The following is a 19,588-nucleotide window of genomic DNA, read 5'->3' as shown; positions in this document are numbered from 1 at the left end:
TTTCCTTTGTTTTGTTTAGGCTGAAAAATTAAATTATAAAGATAAGAAACTGAACATTGGCCCAGCAATAAGAAAGCAACAAGTAGGGATTCCTCGTATGTATTTGTTTTATCTCCCTCTTTGCCCATCCTTCAGTGAAATCCCTTTCAAGCAGAGCACTAGACATAACCATTAAGGTGCTAGGATCAAGAGACTCTCTGCACATGAATCTTCTGGTTCACCCTATCTATTCATCGTTACATCAACAATCAAGAAGCCCTCCAAGTGGCATTCAGTCTGGCCACATGAAGGTTATGGGAAGGGCAAGAGATGCATATCTCTTTCATTTCTCTGTAGCTTCTCCAGCTATTACTCCTTTTCCTTCACTTCCAGCCATTCAAGGGAAAACCATAATATTTCTGTTCCATTTGATAAACAGATATTATAAAACTTTGAAATTTGCCTGAAATGAAATCTTTTGACCATGGAAATTTTTCAGACCCACACTGGGGCTTTGCACCACATTGCTGGAGGTTCCTGGGGTGCTGTGGCTTTGCCATGCTGCTAAGGCTATAGTTTTATGTTGCGTTGCTTACGTTTCCTGCGCCACTACAACTTTACATTGCATTGCTGTGGCACTAGGACTTCCAGGGGTGGCTGCACTTTGTGCTATGTTGTGGCTCGGGGGCTTTTTACAGCACCAGATCACAGCATGCCAAGAAGATCCTGAGACACAGCATAGCAAGCAGCTACAGAGTTATGTGGGCCTAGGGCCGCTTGTTACCCAGCAAGGGAGGATACAAGGCAACTAAAAAGGCAGATGTGGGGGAGAGGGGGAGATAGGAGTGAGCCAGGTGGAGGAGTTGAAGAGCATGCAGTCCTTTACTGGAGGCTCAGGGCTGAAAGGAACCAAGCCTGGATTAGCTTGGGTTGGGGTGGGTCCTTAGCTAATGACCCATAGAATTCAATGTGGTAATTCAGAGTGCAAGAATTCTCATTACTAAGTGATGCAATCATGTGATGTTGTGCTTTATGACTGCATTGCTTAGCAACAGAAATTCCAGTCCTGATTGTAGTTGTAAGTCGGGGTCTACTTGTTTTTCACTATTGCCTTAATCTAGAATTATATGCCAAGTTCCACATAGTGTTTTCCTGCTACTCATGATTCAGATTTAGACTTAGGCTTAGACTTAGATTTGTTATAGCCACCAAACTGATTGACTCTGGGCAAATTACCACTGTAGTTCTTTGTTCCATCAATAAAATCCTACCTGTAAAAAGATTTGTGTGTGTACTTAAAATTTCTGCCTAAGAAATTTGAGGAAATTTAAGAGATTATTTTTTTGTCCACAAGTAATTCAGATTTACATATGTTACATATCTGATTTTTATTAACTAAAAACACTGTTGTTTTTGTTTTTCGAAAAGCACAACATGATGCAAATTTTTATTCTGTCATTATTTCAGGTTCCAGTATAATGCCAGCAGCTGGAACAATGTACTTAACGACTTCAACTGGATATCCATACACTTATCATAATGGAGTAGCTTATTTTCACACTCCTGAAGTGGCATCTGTTTCTCAGCCATGGGTAATTGTTTTTTATATAGGAATATCAGATTTGCTGATAAATAATATGCTTTACTTTTGTTTCTCTTCATGTTAGCATGTTTTGTAAACTGCGGTTAATACAGCAGAATTATCAAAGTGTTGCTTTGCAGTTTTATTGCAGGCAGCTGTTGCAAGTAATAATAACAACGCAGGTAGTCCATGGGTTATGACAGCAATCCTGAGCAGTTCCGATTGCTGTTGTAAAGATGTGCAGGTCATTAAGTGGGAATAGATGGGAATCCTAAGTAAGGAAGGCAGGGAGGGAGAAAGGTCTGAGAATGCTGGTGCAGGCCACACAGAATGCCTAAGAGGGCTAGCACAGGTCACACACAAGTTGTGAAGACTGGGAGAACCAATACAGACCATGCATGCCTCATGGGAAGGGGCAGTCAAATTGCCCATATCTTACAGAAGATGGGGATGGCCAGCAGAGGCTGTTAAGGCTGGAGGAGATGCTGCAGGCAGATGAAAAATCAGGAGCAACTTAATGGAGCAATTTGCAACCTTCCTTGCCAGCTTCCTCATTGTGTTGGCTTGATGAACGCTGCATTCACACATAGCACTAAGCCAAGACTAAATCGTGATTAACTAATATAGTGGACTGCTTTCAACTACTTTTCACATCAAACCAAAAATGAACAAACCAGATTATGGATAAGTGTTATGTGTAAAACAGGATAAAAGCCCTCCAGAAGAGTTTGGTCTAAAAGCTTCCAGAAGGCTGTTACAAAGAAGGCGGTACTAGAACTCATGAACTTCCAGTTTCTACCTTGATACCTTAACCCAGACATGTCAAACTTGAGACGTCACGTGACGTTGCGCAATATATTGGAGCTTTTTCGCCGTTGCCGGCAATGGGATGGGCGTGGTCTCCTGATGATGTGTCCGGCCCGGCAGTTTGACACCCCTGCCTTAACCACTACAGCAAACAGGCTCTCATATGCATCAATACTAATTTAATTTATTACTAGGATTCTCGATCTTTGACTTTTCTTAGATCCCATCCCTGTAATAGCAGCTACTTGTAGAACCTTGAGAAAAAAATGAATTTCAACAGTTGTAGAATTAGGCTGCATCATAACAAAATTGACAAAAGTGAAGGGGAATACTTTCTGAATGCACTATATTTCTAAGTAACATTTAAAATCTGAGTATATCTCAGCAAAATACTTTTTTCAAATAAATAAAAAGAATAAAAATCAATACCAAATACAAAATGAAAAGTACAAGGGAAAAAAGTGAGGCGTGTGAAAAAGAAAAAAAAAGAAGAGAAAAAAAGTTAACTTTCCTGTTCATCCCAGTAGATAAAAACAATTTTAATAGTTTATCACTGTCTCTAAATAAACATAATCTAAATACTAAATCAATCTTTTGTCACCAAAAGTTTAGTAAAAAGGAAACAGATATAGCTGTTTTTTAATGCTGATCCAACAAGCCAATCTTGCAAACCTTCTCTAAGTTTTTGAAATTACTCTTTAACTCCTTCAAAAAAAAAAAAAAAAAATCCCAGTTAGTTTGCCCTGTCATCTTCAAAGTGGAAATTCTTCAGAAATTAATAGATTTTTTCGTATCAATAAGTAAATATCCCTTTGTCACTTCTAAAAAAGTCTTTCCTAATCTTAGCAGAGTTCTTTTATATATCCAGAAGAAAAAAATTGTCCAAATCAGTTTCCTGTTTAACATCTGTTTATCTCCTTTAGGGAATTAAGTCATCAGATCTATTTCCATTACATTTAAATTCCCTTCAAATTAATTTCATAGACAGCCAACTTTATTATGTTTTGTCAGTTTTTTCAAACATTTCATCCATTCTGTCGGAAAATCTTATCTAGAGATATTCCAAAGCCCACAATTTTTGCTCCATTTTTTTATTATCTGCCTTTAATGTCCAACCTTCAAAGTCTCCTTGACATTAAAAAACAATCAAAGCAATCTCCATTTTCCCATCAGAAGATATCTTCTAAATAATTCAAAACTATAATTCCAAGTCCTCTGGCCCCTAATCAATTATTAACTTTCCAAAATCTATCTACTAAGTACCCTTAAAATTTTTAGTCAAATTTATACCATCATCTTTTAAGGAGGTGAAAACTCACCTGATGAATACAGTAAGAACTTGCTGGTCTGAAGGGTTTTACTCTCTCTAATATGCAAACCATTTTAAAAAAAAACCAAGTGATTAAGATATAAATAAGACTTGGTCGAATGCAATGTCCATAAAGTCTGGTTTATTAGTATGAGCTTGATGTAATAAAAACTGCAATTTCATGATCTACAAATGAGTGGCAATACAGAGTCATATCAATGATCACCACAATTATCTTCCTTGTTCCAGAGAGATTTTGCCAGTTCAGATCCAGCATTGATTTCCATTGCAAAAGCTGTCTTGCTAGCCAACCAGAGCTAGCAAGACATTGACTCACCATGTCCTTACAGGAAGTCTCCATCTCAGCAAAATACTAATTGATTTTCTTTTCTTCTTTTTAAAGTCACGTTCAATTTCTAGTTCTCCTGTGATGCTAGCTCAGCCAATTTATCAACAGCCAACATATCACTATCAGGTAATAATTAAAGATTGCATTTGTTCAGTATGATTATAAATAAGAAGTCATTAATTACACTTCTTTTTGTTTACGTAGCAAAACACTGAAAAATTTACAAATATATTCCACTTGGATTTTATTGATTAATAGTATTTTAGAGTTTTTATTGATTGTAATGGTTGCAATGTTTATTTTATTTTACAAAGTTTGTATAGATAGTTCTTGACTTATGACCATAATTGGGACTGGAATTTCCATTGCTAAGCAAGACAGTCTTTAAGTGAGTTGCATCCGATTTTATGACCATTTTTGCCATGGTCATTAAGTGAATCACATCATTAAGTGAATTCCACTTCCCCCATTAACTTTGCTTGTCAGAAGCCAGCTAGGAAATTGTGATCATGTGGTCCTGGGATGCTGCAACTATTGTAAATATACGCCGGTTGCCTAGTGTCCGAATCATGATCACATTACTGTGGGGATGCTGCAGTGGTTGTGTGATGACCAGTTGTAAGTCAGTTTCCATAACATTGAATTGTCATTAAAAATATGGTCATAAGTCAAGACTACATGTATGTATAGTATACATTGCTTTAGACTTTTGATTAGACAAGATTGTTAGCAAAAAATCATTTCCATCTATCCTAGGCTCCTGCACAATGCCTTCCTGGACAATGGCAGTGGAGTATTCCCCAGGTAAGTTGAAATATTTTTCAATCTCCTTCCCACATTTTACTATTCTGTTTGACTGTCCATATGAAATTTTTAAAGAACAAAAATAGTTTTCCCTGTTCTTTTGATAAAAATCATTGTATATGAAAAGCAGGATTGAAAGTAAAGACATAGGGCAGTGATGGCGAACCTTTTAGAGACCGAGTGCCCAAAAACTGGCCCCGCCTCTGCTCCACCCTCTTGCCCCTCTGCTCTGCCCACATCCCCCGTCCCGTCTGCCCACAGAACCACTCACTGCCTCCAGGGCCCGCCGCAGATCGCCCAGGCAGCCCAGCAGCGCTATGGTGGCCACACCCTCTGCCCGTGCCCTGCGGTATCAACTGCATGATGGGGTGTGAGGGCAGAGTCTTGTCTACGCTACCTGGCTGCCATTTCCTTGGCTGTGCTGCTCAACGGTGAGTGTCCTTCAGGAGGGCTGCTGGAGAGGAGGGGGTCGCAGGGGCAGGCAAGGCTGGGGCAACAGCACATGTGCCCACAAAGAGAGCTCCGAGTGCCACGTCTGGCACCCGTGCCATAGGTTCGCCACCACTGATATAGGGTTATTAGTACCTTTTATGATTGAGTAATCATTAACTATAGTTTGTTGAAATCATGGTTACAAACAAGATTTTGATGTCACATGTTGAAAACGCCACATGGTTCTGATTATTCCTGGCAACTGACTGTAAGAATTAAAGTTGACAACATGCTAAGTTCCCGAGTCACCTTCTCAGTGAACCTCAAACAGATAAATTCACATTTATATTGAGAAAGACTATATCATTTCAAGACTTTTTAAAAATAATGCTATTAACAAATGTACCATAGAATGTAAGGATGTGAATCATGTTTTGAATCAAACCATTTGAATTTGTGAATGTTTCAAGGTCAAACAGTGTTCTGTGATTAGAACACAGCTATTTTTACCTCAAAGCTTTTCCCAAATAATTGAAAGACATTTGATTTATGTGGGAAATAGTGCATTCTCTATTATTGTTTGGTGCATTTTAGCTATCACTAACCATATGTCACAGTTTGGATTGCTTTTTAATTGCTTATAGTATTTTGGAAGATAGAAAATGGACTACTGCATAGAGAAGAAAGTAAAAAAATGGGAGAAAATGTTTAAGCTGTTCAAGCTAGGAGCTAGTTGCATACATGCATGGACATATTTTTTCAGAATATACTCTTTTTAAAGAAAGTCTTTATTAAATAATAGTTCAAATCTTTTTAAAGATTTTATGGCAATTACTACAAATTACTAAAGCAATGTCCTGATGGGATTTCAAGTATTCTGAAATAACTTTTAAAGCACATAGTTGTTATAAATAGATTTAATCCAGAGCTCAAACAATGGCATTTCTCATTTCACTGTACATGCATGCTCTGGTAGAATCACGTTTCTGTTGCATTCCATGTCATTGCCTTCACCTTGTTTTCAGCTGATAAGCCTGATAGATTTAAAGTCTATAAATTATACTGATGTTTTAAGAAGAAGTGTCCAGAACACTGCATTACCTTGGAGAGGAATTTGTTGACTGCAGTGACTCTCGAAGTAGAGGCATCAACAATGGGAGCAGTAATGGAAAGAGCAAATATCATATCAGTGTAGCTTTTTTGCCAGCTGATGTATAAACAGATAGCACATTCAGTAGTAGGCAAAGGACCTATACTTTTTTAAAATTAAGGCATATGCAAATGTGCATACTGGAGGACTTTGAAAGAAAATCAGCTTTAGTGTCTTGCTTGGTTTGTCACTTGCTATAGCTAGAAAGCAACACTCTATAACATGGATATGATGATGTGAAATTGCTGAATGAATAATGGTGTTCATCATCTAACATTTTAGTTGATTTGCTGCAGAGGTCAGAGTAATCCATGCTATAAATTGAACTTTTGTATGGGATAGTCATGTTTTGCATGTCAGAACAAGATATATTTGTTTTTCAGCTGGTTAAAAAAATAGAGAAAAAGTATTGAGCTAGCTGGAAAAACAAACAAGGAGAAAAAATGTTTTACATATTTTTAACCACGTTGAGATATATTGTAAATCTTTTGGATTAAATCTGCTTTTATTAGCTGATGACTTACATTGGCATATCTGGATAATAGGGCTTTTTCAATTTTGTGGAGACTATTTTATTTATTTATTTTATATTTATATATAAAATATAGTCAAAGTAATAATGAACTTTACATTCATTTCCTGATGTAGTAGAATTATATGGTTTACATATTAAGCATCCACAGTTTTTTGTCTTATTGTTTTTAGTCACCTGCTTCTCCTACTTCATTCTTTTACCTTCATCCTTCTGAAATTACTTATCAACCATTGGAAATTGCACAGGATGGTGGATGTGTCCCTCCTCCTCTTTCCCTAATGGAAGCTGCAGTTCCAGAGGTATTTATATTCAGTAAAGCATTTCTATCTGCTCTGTTTAATCTATGATTTCTAGATTATTTTTACACAGATAATTCAACTTTAAAATTGTCTTTGATTAATTGAGAATACATCAAAGGGGGGTTGGGAGGCAGGAGAAAAGTGCATTTAAATTCAAGATTGTCTACTGGTAAATATAAACATTTATTTCAAGTTACATAATGGCTTTTCCACCAGAGGGCAGGATTAGCTTTATTATGGATTTGTGACCCTCTGTAGCCTTTTCTTAAATTGAACAACTAGTATTCATTCATACCAAGTAAAGTTAAAAAGCAGTATCAGTTAAAAGTATTGTTAATTCCTTGTTTTGGGAGTTAATTCCTTGATTTGGCCAAATCACTCAGATTTTAATTTATTGATTGCAGTGTCTTTGTCATGGAGAATTTGGAGGGAGTTTAGAATTAAGCTACTCATTTATCTCTTTTGTCAGTATAGGACAGTGTGTTTTTTGTAGCACCACTTCTCAATTTAATTTTTATTATTCCAGATCACAAATAGTCTATAAATTAACTTTTATTTTATAGAATTCAACACATTTTGAAAGCTATTGTAAGGCCCATTTTCATTACATGGGGATGTGGAATCTGCATAAATAAATTTTCAACCAGTGTCTACATCAATGAGATACTATTCCATTAGGGTTTGTTTGTGTTTTGATTTTTATATTTATGAGGAGCTTTGGGGTAGACTACATGACAAAGTACATGGGTAGTGAATCCAGGCTAACAGTGTTCTCTGGTTGCAAGATTATATACCTGAGCTCTAGAAGAGAGCTGTTCACATGCAAATCTGCAGGATCTAGAGAGGACCTATGGGTGACTTGCTAGTAGAGAACCTGGAGCTGAGGGAGTGAACACATTCAGTGCCTTAAATGAAACCTGCCTAAAGGACACTCAGTTTTCTTACTTTGCTATCACTAACTTTGTAAAGGAGAATAGATCTCCCCAGTAAAAGTAGATGAATATCTTAAGAAATAAAATTTATGAAAAATAACAAATAGACAAAAGCAGATGATGAATGGACCTGTAACAATAAGGGAAGTCTGTGAGCCTATAAAATAGACTAAAATAAGGAAAACTCTTGGCTTAAATGGATTGCCAGCCTCCTGTTATAAATATTTTGAAGATTAACTGTTCCAATCACTTCCCTTTTTGGAAAGGATACCTGAAATCTGGACATGAAATACAGTATTAATGTACAAAGAATGTCAGAATTCAACCTTAGCAAAAAATTATCAGCTAATGTTATTAAATAATGATTATAGAATATTTACAATGATTTTAGCTGAAAGGTTGAAAAGTGTCCTGTGAGACTTTATAAATGAAGATAGTGTTGTTTTTTGCCTAAAAGACAATGAAGAGATAATATTAGAAATATTTTTAATATTTCAGAATATTTGCAATATCATAATGAAAAACAATCCATATTGATCTTTTTGGATGCAGAGAGACCTTTGATGATGTTTTTGTTGATTAGGATTGCTGATTTCAAACCATAATTTGCAGGCTGTGATTTGATTTGGCTGAAAGTGGGTATTGCTGAGAAGTAAGAAAATGTTACAAAAAGAAGGACATTACCTGAGATTCAGGTGGCATGGCTTTTTATGGTACAACAAAGTTAAAGTTAATGTAGATTTTAAAAATCATTATGCGAGAAGTCCCATATTAAGCATTTGGAATAAATAAAAGCCCATCTTGTATGTTTTGGTCTCGGCACAAGAAATATTTTAAGAAATAGTGGTCAAAGAGAAATGGTTAAAATATCAAGATTTATTAGTACAAGAACATGGAGAACTTAAAGATGAAGTCAAGGGAACAATTGATTACAGAAGGATTTGCAGTCAATTGTTCACGTCTCAACCTTAACGTTTTTTTACACAAATGTTTCTAGGCTTTTGTAGAAAATAAAGGTGCTGGGTGATTACACCAGAGCTTTGCAAATATTTTCTTCCCTTTTTAAAAAAATGGTAGAGATAAACCAGGGTTGCTGGAGGGAATGCAGATAATTTTTGCTTTCAAATAAAAGTGATGTGTTGTCACAAGGCAGCTGTCACTGAATAGGCAAGTTTCCTGTCCCACGTATAATCAATTTATTGAAACCCAAAGGATATTTTCATAGAATTCCAAATGTGCTTGCCAGTCCAAAAGACTAACCCACAATTGCATGATGATGATGATAAAATTAAAAAGTATGTAAGTTTGGAGGGCAAAATGTTAAGACTAGAATTAGTGAAGTTCACTAGCTGACCTTTAGCTTAGTAGAATGTGAAAAAGGGCTTAAACTGAAAATCCAATTTTGGTTGTTCATATACTGAAGATATGTTTAATTCTAAAAAAAGTTGAAATATTTGTTTTCCTCTCAGCCATATACTGATCATGGAGTTCAAGCAGCATATCACCAAGTTTATGCTCCAAGTGCCATAGCCATGCCAGCCCCTGTGATGCAACCTGAGACTATTAAAGTAAGGCTTCTAATTTTTTTATACCAGTTGATGTGTTTTAGAAAACAGGAAAAACTCAAGTTGGAAAGATTATTGCAAACAAAAAAAGAGAGAGCATAATACCTTCTTCTACAAACAAAAAAGAGGTGTTAAGTTTGGATCCAGGTTTAATAAATGGAAAGATCTTGCTATTCAGGAATAATTTGATTCCTTAGAGGTATCCTGCTAGTAAAAGAGAAGCATTTTTCCAGAAATATATTATCTCCTACTTTGTACTATCTAGGCCAGGGCTTTTCAACCTTTTCACCCATTGTACCACTTTTAGGATATGGCAACATCCAAGTACCACCAGTCGCCTAGCAAGGTGTCAAAAACTTGATGACCCCTCCCCCCAAAAGGAAAAAAGTAATAAAGTACAGGTAGTCCTCGACTTATAACAGTTTGCTTAGTGACTGTCCAAAGTTACAACGGCACTGAAAAAAGTGCCCCCTAAAGCTACAGCCGAGCAAGACACCTGCCTGCTCGCCTTGCAACATTCTTCCTCCTGTCTGAGGTTTTCATTGTCGTGAACATTTCTGTTGAGAATTGACAGTGGGGGTGGGGTGGGGGGGTGTTTGATTTTTATTCCCCCTGTCTGCTGGTTGGTTGCAGCAGGTTTTGGTCACTTCATATGACCCTGGGACACTGTGGCCGTCATAAATATGAATCAGTTGCCAAGCATCTGAATGTAAATCACAAGACCCTGGAGATGCTGCAACATTCCAGCTGATTGGCACTTCTGGGCTCAGCAGAAGCATCAGGATCAGCGCCAAGCTCCAGCTGGAGGCTGGCGCTGATCCTGGTGCTTCCACTATGCCCTGACAGCCCCAAAAAAATGCTGATCGTGGCGCTTCTGCTGAGCCCTGACAGTCCTGCAGCTCCAGCCATCTCTCGCTCAAGCTTGTGTGGTGCTGCCACCAGTTCAGCTCATTCCCCTCCCCCACTGCCACTTTTCTAGGATGGTCATGTACCACCTGCCAGGTGCCGATGTACCACAGGTGGTACCCGTACCACTGATTGAAAAGGACTGATCTAGGCCAGCAGTTCTCAACCTTTTCGATACCCCACACCCCTAGAATACTTCTGATATATTTTTGTACTCCTTACAAAAGTTCAAAATAATGGCAACAAATTATGCATATACACTATAATTTTGAAACTTCTAAACCCAAGTTTTTGCACCCCCTGAAATATCGTTGAGCACCTCCAGGGGATGTGAGCACCCCCAGTTGGGAACCCCTGATCTAGGCATATCTATCCAAAATTTTTCTATATAATTGAGAAATTTCAAGTTTTGGAAATATAGTGTAACAATATAATGACATTTTTGAATCCTAACCTCTTTCCAAGAACCCAGCAATATATTTTAACTTCTTTTTTCTTTTGTATCTGCTATTCAAAGCAAATTTTCAGAGAATGCAAATTGCTATAGGGAATCCACAAAATATTTCTACTTCCTTTATTGTCACATATATTTCCTTTTTCTCTGACCCTTTGAAAGACTGGCTATGTGATGCAGAAAAATTATACTTTATCTTCTCCATAGGCAATGTATAAAACTCTCACAATGATATCAACCAGATGTTTTAAACAAGATTTTTGTGCTCTGATTCTTGAGTTTGTGTGCAAGTATACTTTTTCTTTATATCCGTGACAGCATTTTATTGATTCTGATCCTTTTAAATAAGTTGTACCCTTCCATTACAGCACATTAGTTACAAGTATTATTGGATCAAATTTCACATATATATTGTCATATATATATATACATACATACATACATACATACATACGTGTGTGTGTGTGTGTGTGTGTATGTTTTCTGAGGTTTTTGCGGGTGTTTGTATGTAGGTCTTTGGTTGTTCGGGTTTTCTCCCGCGTAAAATTGGAAGTGTCTTGGCGACGTTTCGACGAAGTCCCATTCGTCATCTTCAGGCTGGTGCTTTCAGCTTCGTGCTTCGAGGAGCAATGTGTAGTCTTAGCTGTTTCTTCCTTTTAACTGCCAGTGGGGGTATGAACTGATTGGGTGGGAGCTTGGCTGTGTTCTGATTGGGTGGAGGTGTGTTCTGATTGGTTAGGGGCGTGGCTGTGCTCTGATTGGCTGGGGGGTTGGCTGTGCTCTGATTGGCTGTGGGGTTGGCTGTGCTCTGATTGGCTGGGGGAGTGTTCTGTTTGGTTGTGCTCAGGTTAGTCTGAGTTGCAGGGGGGTTTAAGATTTTGGGCTGCCTTGCTATTTTTTGGCTTCGTGGTCGTGCCTCATCTTCATGGAGGGTGTCAGTTTGCTTCATGTATGGACTGAAGGGGTTTAAAGTGGCTAATGATGCAGCTGTGGTCTGGCTTCTGGTTTGTGGTCGTGCCTCATCATCGGTGTGGCTTTGGGTTTGCTTTTTGTGTGGATGTGTGGTTTTTGTGAGTGTTTGTCTGGTATCATTTTTTGTGTTAGGGAGTCGTTTGTCAATAAGGGCGGGTTTCCAAATGGCTGGTAGGCGGGAGGTATCATCTCGCTTGCTCATGCTGTGTGGGCGTTTTTCTATCTCGATGGCTTCTCTGATTATTCTGTTATTCAAATGTTCACTTTTGGCAATGGTTCTGGTATTTTTAAAGTCAATTTCATGTCCTGTGGATTTAAGGTGTTGGACCAGGGAAGATGTTGGTTCCTCTTTTTTGACTGAGTTCTTACGTTCTTCAATGCGTGAAGAATAAGTGCTTGTACAACTGATTTTTGACACTCAGCATGCAACTTAATACATTTTTATAGCTCTCTTTTATGTTCTCTGAGATTATACCTCATGTAAAAAAATGTGGTTTTAGAATTTTATTTTCAGAATTTTCTGAATATTTGGAATATTTCTTTCCAATATTTTGGAGTGTTTTTTTAATATAACCACCGCATATGATAAAATACTCTTTTGTTATGGCATTTTCAACTTACATTGTTGTATAATATATCCATCTTGGTAATTGCTGATGGAGCTATACACTACGTACCATTTTTCCTTCAGATTATAATGGTGTAAATACTGATTTTTTTCCCCATAAATATTATTGCTTCTTTGAAATTTTGTATCCATTTTATCATATAGTTTTTTTATTTGTTCTGTCTCTGTATTACAGTTAAGTAGCAATTGGTAGATACTTGCTAATAAATTATGTTGATTCTGTATAATTATTTTAACTTCTGTTCTCTTTCTCTTGTCCCTCTTTTTTCTTTTAGGATCTCTTTTTATTTTTCCTATTATTTGCAAATATATTTAATAGATTTCTTCCTTCAATAAGCAATTCTTGTCATGTCTTAAGTCAGGCACGTCAAACTCGCGACGTCGTGTGACTTTTTCCCCATTGCCGGCAATGGGATAGGTGCAGTTTTGGTATGATGCATCTGGCCCGTGGGCCGGTAGTTTGACATGCCTGTCTTAAAGTCCTTTTTGAGTCCAGATGTCTCATGTTGGCATATGTAATTAGATCTTTCTTACTGTAATTATCTTTGAAATAAAAAGCATTTGGTGGTGAAATCATTGGATTTATCATTGCTTTTAAGTAAGTCCAAATTTTTAGTAGATAACTGAGATTGGTAATAAGTTAATTGCCCTCTCTTTTGTGTCTTGCAAAATGTTGAACTTTACTCTTGTTTTTTCTCCCATTCCATATAAAAGAATTAATTGATCTTTGCTAATCCTGATGTTAACGTGTTATTTGAAATAAGAAATTTACCTTGGCTAGTACATTCATTTTTATTAACACCTTAAGTCCTAGCCAAAAAGTTTTTAAAGATTTTTCACCATTTAACATTTTATGTTTTTCCATAGTTTATTGAAATTGTTTTGAAACGAGACTTCGTTGTAATCCTGTCAAGTATAGTTCTAAATGTGTCACTGGAGCTTTTGTTATCTCATAGTCAGATTTTTTATTAATGAAGTTTTCTTTCTCAGAAGTTAGTGCTTTGCTGTTATCTGTGGGGTTTCTTTCATTGGTTTAGTATCCAGAAAAGCAACCCAAATCTTTGATTACTTTCATTACCTGCTTTATGGAGTTATGTGGTTTTGTATTTAATAATAATAATAATAATAGTAAAGTTGGAAGGGACCTTGGAGGTCATCTAGTCCAACCCCCTGCTCGGGCAGGAAACCCTACACCATTTCGGACAAATGGCTGTCCAGTCTCTTCTTAAAAACTTCCAGTGTTGGAGCATTTACTGCTTCTGGAGGCAAGCTGTTCCACTGATTAATTGTTCTCACTGTCAGGAAGTTTCTCCTTAGTTCTAGGTTGCTTCTCTCCTTTATTAGTTTCCACCCGTTGCTTCATCTGCATGACCTTTCATCTTGTATTCTTGATTTGTGGTATATAAAAATTATGTGCTTATTTTGGAGGGATCTTGTTGGCTAAGATTTCCAGAGCAATTACAAATAGTAAAAGCAGGTAGACATCCTTTTCTTGTGCCTTTGCTAATGGAAAAAATTGCAGAATGTTCCATTGACTGTAAACTTAGCTTTTTGCCATGCAAGTTTTAAATTTTTCTCCAGGATTCATTTTAAAAGCTGTTTCAAAAGGTAAATAAATATTACTGTGTTGTTCATTAGTTTGCTTACTTTGGAAATTATGTATTTCTGAAACACTGAAGAAAGCTACTAAAAGTAAAATAACCAGTTTCTGTAGTAAAAAGCTGAAATGGTTTAATTCAGTTTGACAGATTATAACTAAAGATGCCAACATTAATTTTATTTTTTATTAGTAGTTTATCAAGGTAAAGAAATAAATTTAGTTAATGGGATTGTTTACATCATGTTGTAAAATATTGTCTTTCTTTTTGGGCTGTGTTTGTACTTTGCTCATTTTCCTTTTGAAAACTTTCTTTTTAATTGGACTTATTTAGCAGAATTTCATGCTTTTGTTTAAACTGTATTACGGTATAAAGCTGTGTGGTTTTGTGAATATGGATTTTTTATTATTATTTTGTAGGAAGCGAGGATACATTCAGTGAGAAGAAATTTTTCTCATCCTTCATCTATGAGTTTGAAGCCTAGATATGCACGAACTCCTCACTTTCACCCAAGAAAAGATTATAGATCAGATGACAGTATGCTCAATACTTCTTCTTCTACAGACTCTGTAAAATAAAATGTTAGGTATCTACCAAATATGTTAACTCTTAAAAGTATGTAATTTTGTAGCATCTTATATTTGCTGAATACAAAATTCCTCTCTTTTGTAAGGATATTAAAAAGCTTTGCTCTTATGAACATAAAGTTAGTAAACAAACTGCAGGATAAAAATCATGGTTACTGTTATCAATTGGTATACTACTATGGTGACACAGACCAATAATTTGTAATATGCAGACTATGCATATATTGCTTCTTTTAAACAATACATTTTAAAACCAGCATCTTTATATTATAAGACAAGCCTAGCATTTATCGTCATCTGATAAAATACAAGGGTGATGTATTAAAACAAAAAACATTTTTGTTAGATGGAAATCTAGTAAATATCAAATGCACATTATTTTATTGAACCTTTCCATTTCAGTTCAATTAATTTTATATAATTTTTAAAAAATCTTTTTTACATCTTGGAGTTAATTTCAGTAAGTTGGAAGATGATTTAAGATTTTTAAAGTCCTTTTTAAAAACTATAGGACTGCCAGCTTATTTATAGATATATATATATATATATATATAACATTCTGATTTTTATGGCTGATATTTTTCTTAAAACTCTAAACATTATACATATATATCTTTTGTTTAATGTTGAAAATATAACAGGCATAAATAATACTGCATACACTTAGATAATAGCTTTTTCCCTGTGCAGAATCAAATAGGATCTCTGCCTATATCATGTCCAGAGGAAAAATTCTATATTCCTCTACACTATATTACACAACACTACACAAATCAGAAAAGTTTGCTTATACCTTTTTGTAGTAAGTTTTTATTACAATCTCTCAATCTTAATATATCAGAATAAATAAACATGAAAAAGTTAATTACTACGGAAGCCCATTCTTGTAATTAACAGTCAATTATTTTTCCATTATTTTCCAATTTTAACTGAAATATGTTTTCATATTTTAATTTGTCTAGTCAGCTTTTAAAATATTTTCGTGGTTGGAAGGTTTTATTTATTAATATTTTTTTAGGGATTGTTTTAAAGATTTTATGCCAGCAGTATTTAAATAAATTATTTTGAAATTCATTTTCTGTTTTAACATTATATTGGATGCCTATATACACCATATAGCTGGAGTTATTTAGTATACATTCAGACTCCTAACATTTGCTTTTCTAGTAACATTAATAAATAGGTGTGCACCTTTATGACAACAGATCAACCGGGAAAGTATTTTATACCTTTTGTATAAATGTTTATGATAATAGACCTTAATAGTCTTATGTCAAATATAAATAATTTGAATTGTTGAAAATATCAAACTAATGTTTGTGTTTTGATACTTGCAGAGGTTTGAAAATATATATAAAGATGTTGACATCTCTTTATATATGTGAAAGGATTTGCTCAGTTGTAAATATTCTTGTAAACAATATAGAAATAGGCATGAAAAGGCCATGTGTTCTGTTATTATGGTCTTATTACTATCATGAAACATCCAAGTAGTCAGGGTTAATTTTAAATCCTTTGCTTGGGTTCCCATTTTTTTCTTTGTATAATATAAAAATAAAATGTTGATTTCCTGAAAATATTTCAGAATATCCAAGGAAGCACTTGGTAAACAATATACTTGAAATCCTTTATTCCAAATATTGTGTTATAGTTATTGATATGCCTATCAGGTAAGATAATACATACTTCCCATGTTAATTAATTCTACATAAAAGAACAGTAAAAACATCAAGTTTGTTTCATATTTGGCCAAAAGTCTATTTCATACCATTAAATACAATAACATAAATAATTAATTAGTAAGCAAGTCCCAAATACTTTAAGCGTATTATGTCCAAAAGTGTTAAAACTGCCTTCTTTAATTTGGTTCTATAATGGACTATCACAATTCTTGTCAAAATGCATGAATGTTTTTCATAGACTTCACACATCACAGAGCTTGGAATACTATCTGGGCAAAACTATTACTGTTCTAATTTTTATTATGTTTCTCCATAAAAAGCAGTAGTTCTTGAGTGTGCTTAATATTCAGACATCTGTGTGCTATATGAAAGGCTAGATTTATAATATTTTAATACACGGGACTTACATTTTTCTGTTCAAATGTTTCTTAAGAATACAAAGCAGAATCATACTAGCCATGGATTTAGAGTTAATTCATTTAAATAATATATCAATATGATCATATATCCATATTTTGAGAAAAAGTGCTATAATGTTGAATAAACAGGATCTTCCTGTTACTGGAAAAATGGCCTGTTTTGAAATTTTTTTAAAAAAATATGAACACCAACTGTTACCTTACAAACCAGAAAAATGTTTAGTTTAATAATAAATCATTTGACCTACCACTTTTTATGCTTTCAGTATCCTAAAAAATCCTTTTGATAAATTACTCAACAAAATACAGTCTATCTAAGCCTTAGTCTTAAATAACAGAACACATGGCTTTGCAATATATATTTTATCTATATCTTAGCATAGTTTTACAATGCAGGTTTATAGTAATACATGGTTCTAATTGTTAAATAAAATAAAATAGTAATTTCAGGGGTTTAGAACAATTTTCATAGCGTGGCAGCTTTAAAAAAACAAGTGACAAGCTGTTTCAGTAAAATATATGTATATGTTTATTGTGGAAATTTATTTTCATATATGTCAATTCTTTATTATTGTGAAAGTCTATTTTTAAACTATTATATGTAAGAAACATGACAAAAGTATCTTGTTTTGAGCTTCAAAACAAGAAGGTGCTTTTCAAAATGGTTGATACAACTTTATTCTAAAAATACCTTTAACATGGCATTTGCAAGTGGGCTTTAAGATGGTATTTTATAATATAGGGATATTTTTCCAGGCATGTATATATCATCATAAGAAGCCTTTCATAAAGATGTAAATCATAACCAATTTTATTTTTAAAAAATGCTTGCCGAGCCATAGAAATAATATTATGCCTAAACTGATAAAGTGTCTTCATTGCACTACAGTGTATGCATTTGCTATAATTACTACAGCCTTAAAGGAAATAATATGGATGCACTGAAACATGTTTTATCAGTATTGAAAGTTTTGTAAACCTAGTAGCTGAACATTTTCTGTAGCCATTAGTCTATTTCAGGCACAAAGGTAGTGCACAGAAGATTATAGTATTGTTTTTTGTCTTTCCAAATAGACATAGTTCTCAGCATTACATATTAAAGCAACAAGGAGAGCTAAGCAGGTCCATTTACTGAAGACCTAGTAAAGCTTTTTTTTGTACACACAGAGGAGTAAGCAGTTCTGTTAGTAAATACTGTAAAAGGTCTTTGTACAGACATGGTAAATCTATGCTGGACTGGATTGTTTCATGAATGTACTGTATAATAAATACAGACTAACAAGTTCCTGTAGATTGCATCTTTTAATTAAAGTGGTTTTGTAATAAAGGTTTATCTCAATAAAGCATTGTTTACTGTTCGTGGTTCTTTTTTTTTTAAGCAAAAACATTTGTATAAAATTAAACAAAAACCAGCTACAGGATTTTCCATTTTTGTATGAAAAAGCAGAATCCAGCACAGGAGCATAGCTGGCAGCGAGAAATCCTGGAATAGTTTGATTTTTAACTTCTACTTCCAGAAGCATTGAGCAAGGAAAGTAAATACATGTAGCCCTTGACCTACAACAGTTAATTTAGCAACGTTTGAAACAAAGTTACAACAACACTGAAAAAACTGATTTATGACCATTTTTCACACTTATGACTGTTGTAGCATCCCCGTGATGCTTGACAAGTGACTCACATTTATGATAATTGCAGTGTCCCGGAGTGATGTGATCCCGTTTTATGACCTGACAAGCAAATTCAATGGAGAAACCAGATTCACTTAACAACTGTGCAGTGATTCACTTAACAAATGTGGTGAGAAAAGTTGTAAAATGGGGCAAAACTCACTGAACAAATTTTTCACATAACATAAATGTTGGGCTCAATTGTGGTCATAGGTTGAGGACTGCCTGTATAGTCATATCTTTCCTAGGTATTCTAGTGACAAGATTTTATCTTTCTGGGCTCCAAGATCACCACAGTTGGGGACTGCAGCCAAGAAATTAAAAGATGCTCCTGGGGAGGAAAGCTACAGCAAATCTAAACAGCATATTAAAAAGCAGAGACATCACCCTGCCAACAAAAGTACGTATAACTAAGGCCATGATTTTCCCAGTTGCAATGTATGGCTGTGAAAGGTGGACCATAAGAAAGGCTGAGCACAAAAGAATTGAGGCCTTTGAACTATGGTGCTGGAGAAGACTCCCGCAAGTCACTTGGTCATTCCTAGAGGAGATCAACCCTGACTGCTCTTTAGAAGGCCAGATCCTGAAGTTGAAACTCAAGTACTTTAGCCACCTAATGAGAAGGAATGACTCACTGGAGAAGGGCCTAATGCTGGGAAAGATTGAGGGCAATAGAAGAAGGGGACAACAGAATGAGATGGCTGGATGGAGTCACTGAAGCAGTAGGCGTGAGCTTAAATGGACTCCAGAAGATGGTAGAGGACAGGAAGGCCTGGAGGAACTTTGTCCATGGGGTCACGATGGGTCAGACACAACTTTGCAACTAACAACAACAACAAGGTATTCTTCATTGCGGTCTCTGTGATTCACACTTATAAATTTCATGCTTGTGTCATGTTCCATTCAGAACATTCTAGAGCTTTGAAATA

General features: G+C 35.3%; 1 protein-coding gene across 1 annotated transcript in view; it reads left to right on the top strand.

The window, feature by feature from the left end:
• The window catches only part of BOLL (boule homolog, RNA binding protein), a 42,397-nt gene extending 24,069 nt beyond the window's left edge, over positions 1 to 18,328 (top strand). The window contains exons 5-11 of the mRNA XM_039347992.1: positions 20 to 95; positions 1,447 to 1,571; positions 4,081 to 4,152; positions 4,783 to 4,830; positions 7,118 to 7,246; positions 9,648 to 9,746; positions 14,721 to 18,328. Coding sequence (XP_039203926.1) covers positions 20 to 95; positions 1,447 to 1,571; positions 4,081 to 4,152; positions 4,783 to 4,830; positions 7,118 to 7,246; positions 9,648 to 9,746; positions 14,721 to 14,879 — 708 coding nt within the window. The 3' untranslated portion in view covers positions 14,880 to 18,328. The remainder of the gene's footprint in view (positions 1 to 19; positions 96 to 1,446; positions 1,572 to 4,080; positions 4,153 to 4,782; positions 4,831 to 7,117; positions 7,247 to 9,647; positions 9,747 to 14,720) is intronic.
• The last annotated feature ends 1,260 nt before the right edge of the window (positions 18,329 to 19,588 follow it).

This window comes from Crotalus tigris, unplaced genomic scaffold (genome assembly GCF_016545835.1).
Source record: "Crotalus tigris isolate CLP2741 ecotype Arizona unplaced genomic scaffold, ASM1654583v1 scf7180000018105.1476442, whole genome shotgun sequence".
NCBI lineage: Eukaryota > Metazoa > Chordata > Lepidosauria > Squamata > Viperidae > Crotalus > Crotalus tigris.
Note: the sequence above shows the minus strand (reverse complement) of the source record. Positions and strands in the feature narration are given on the sequence as shown.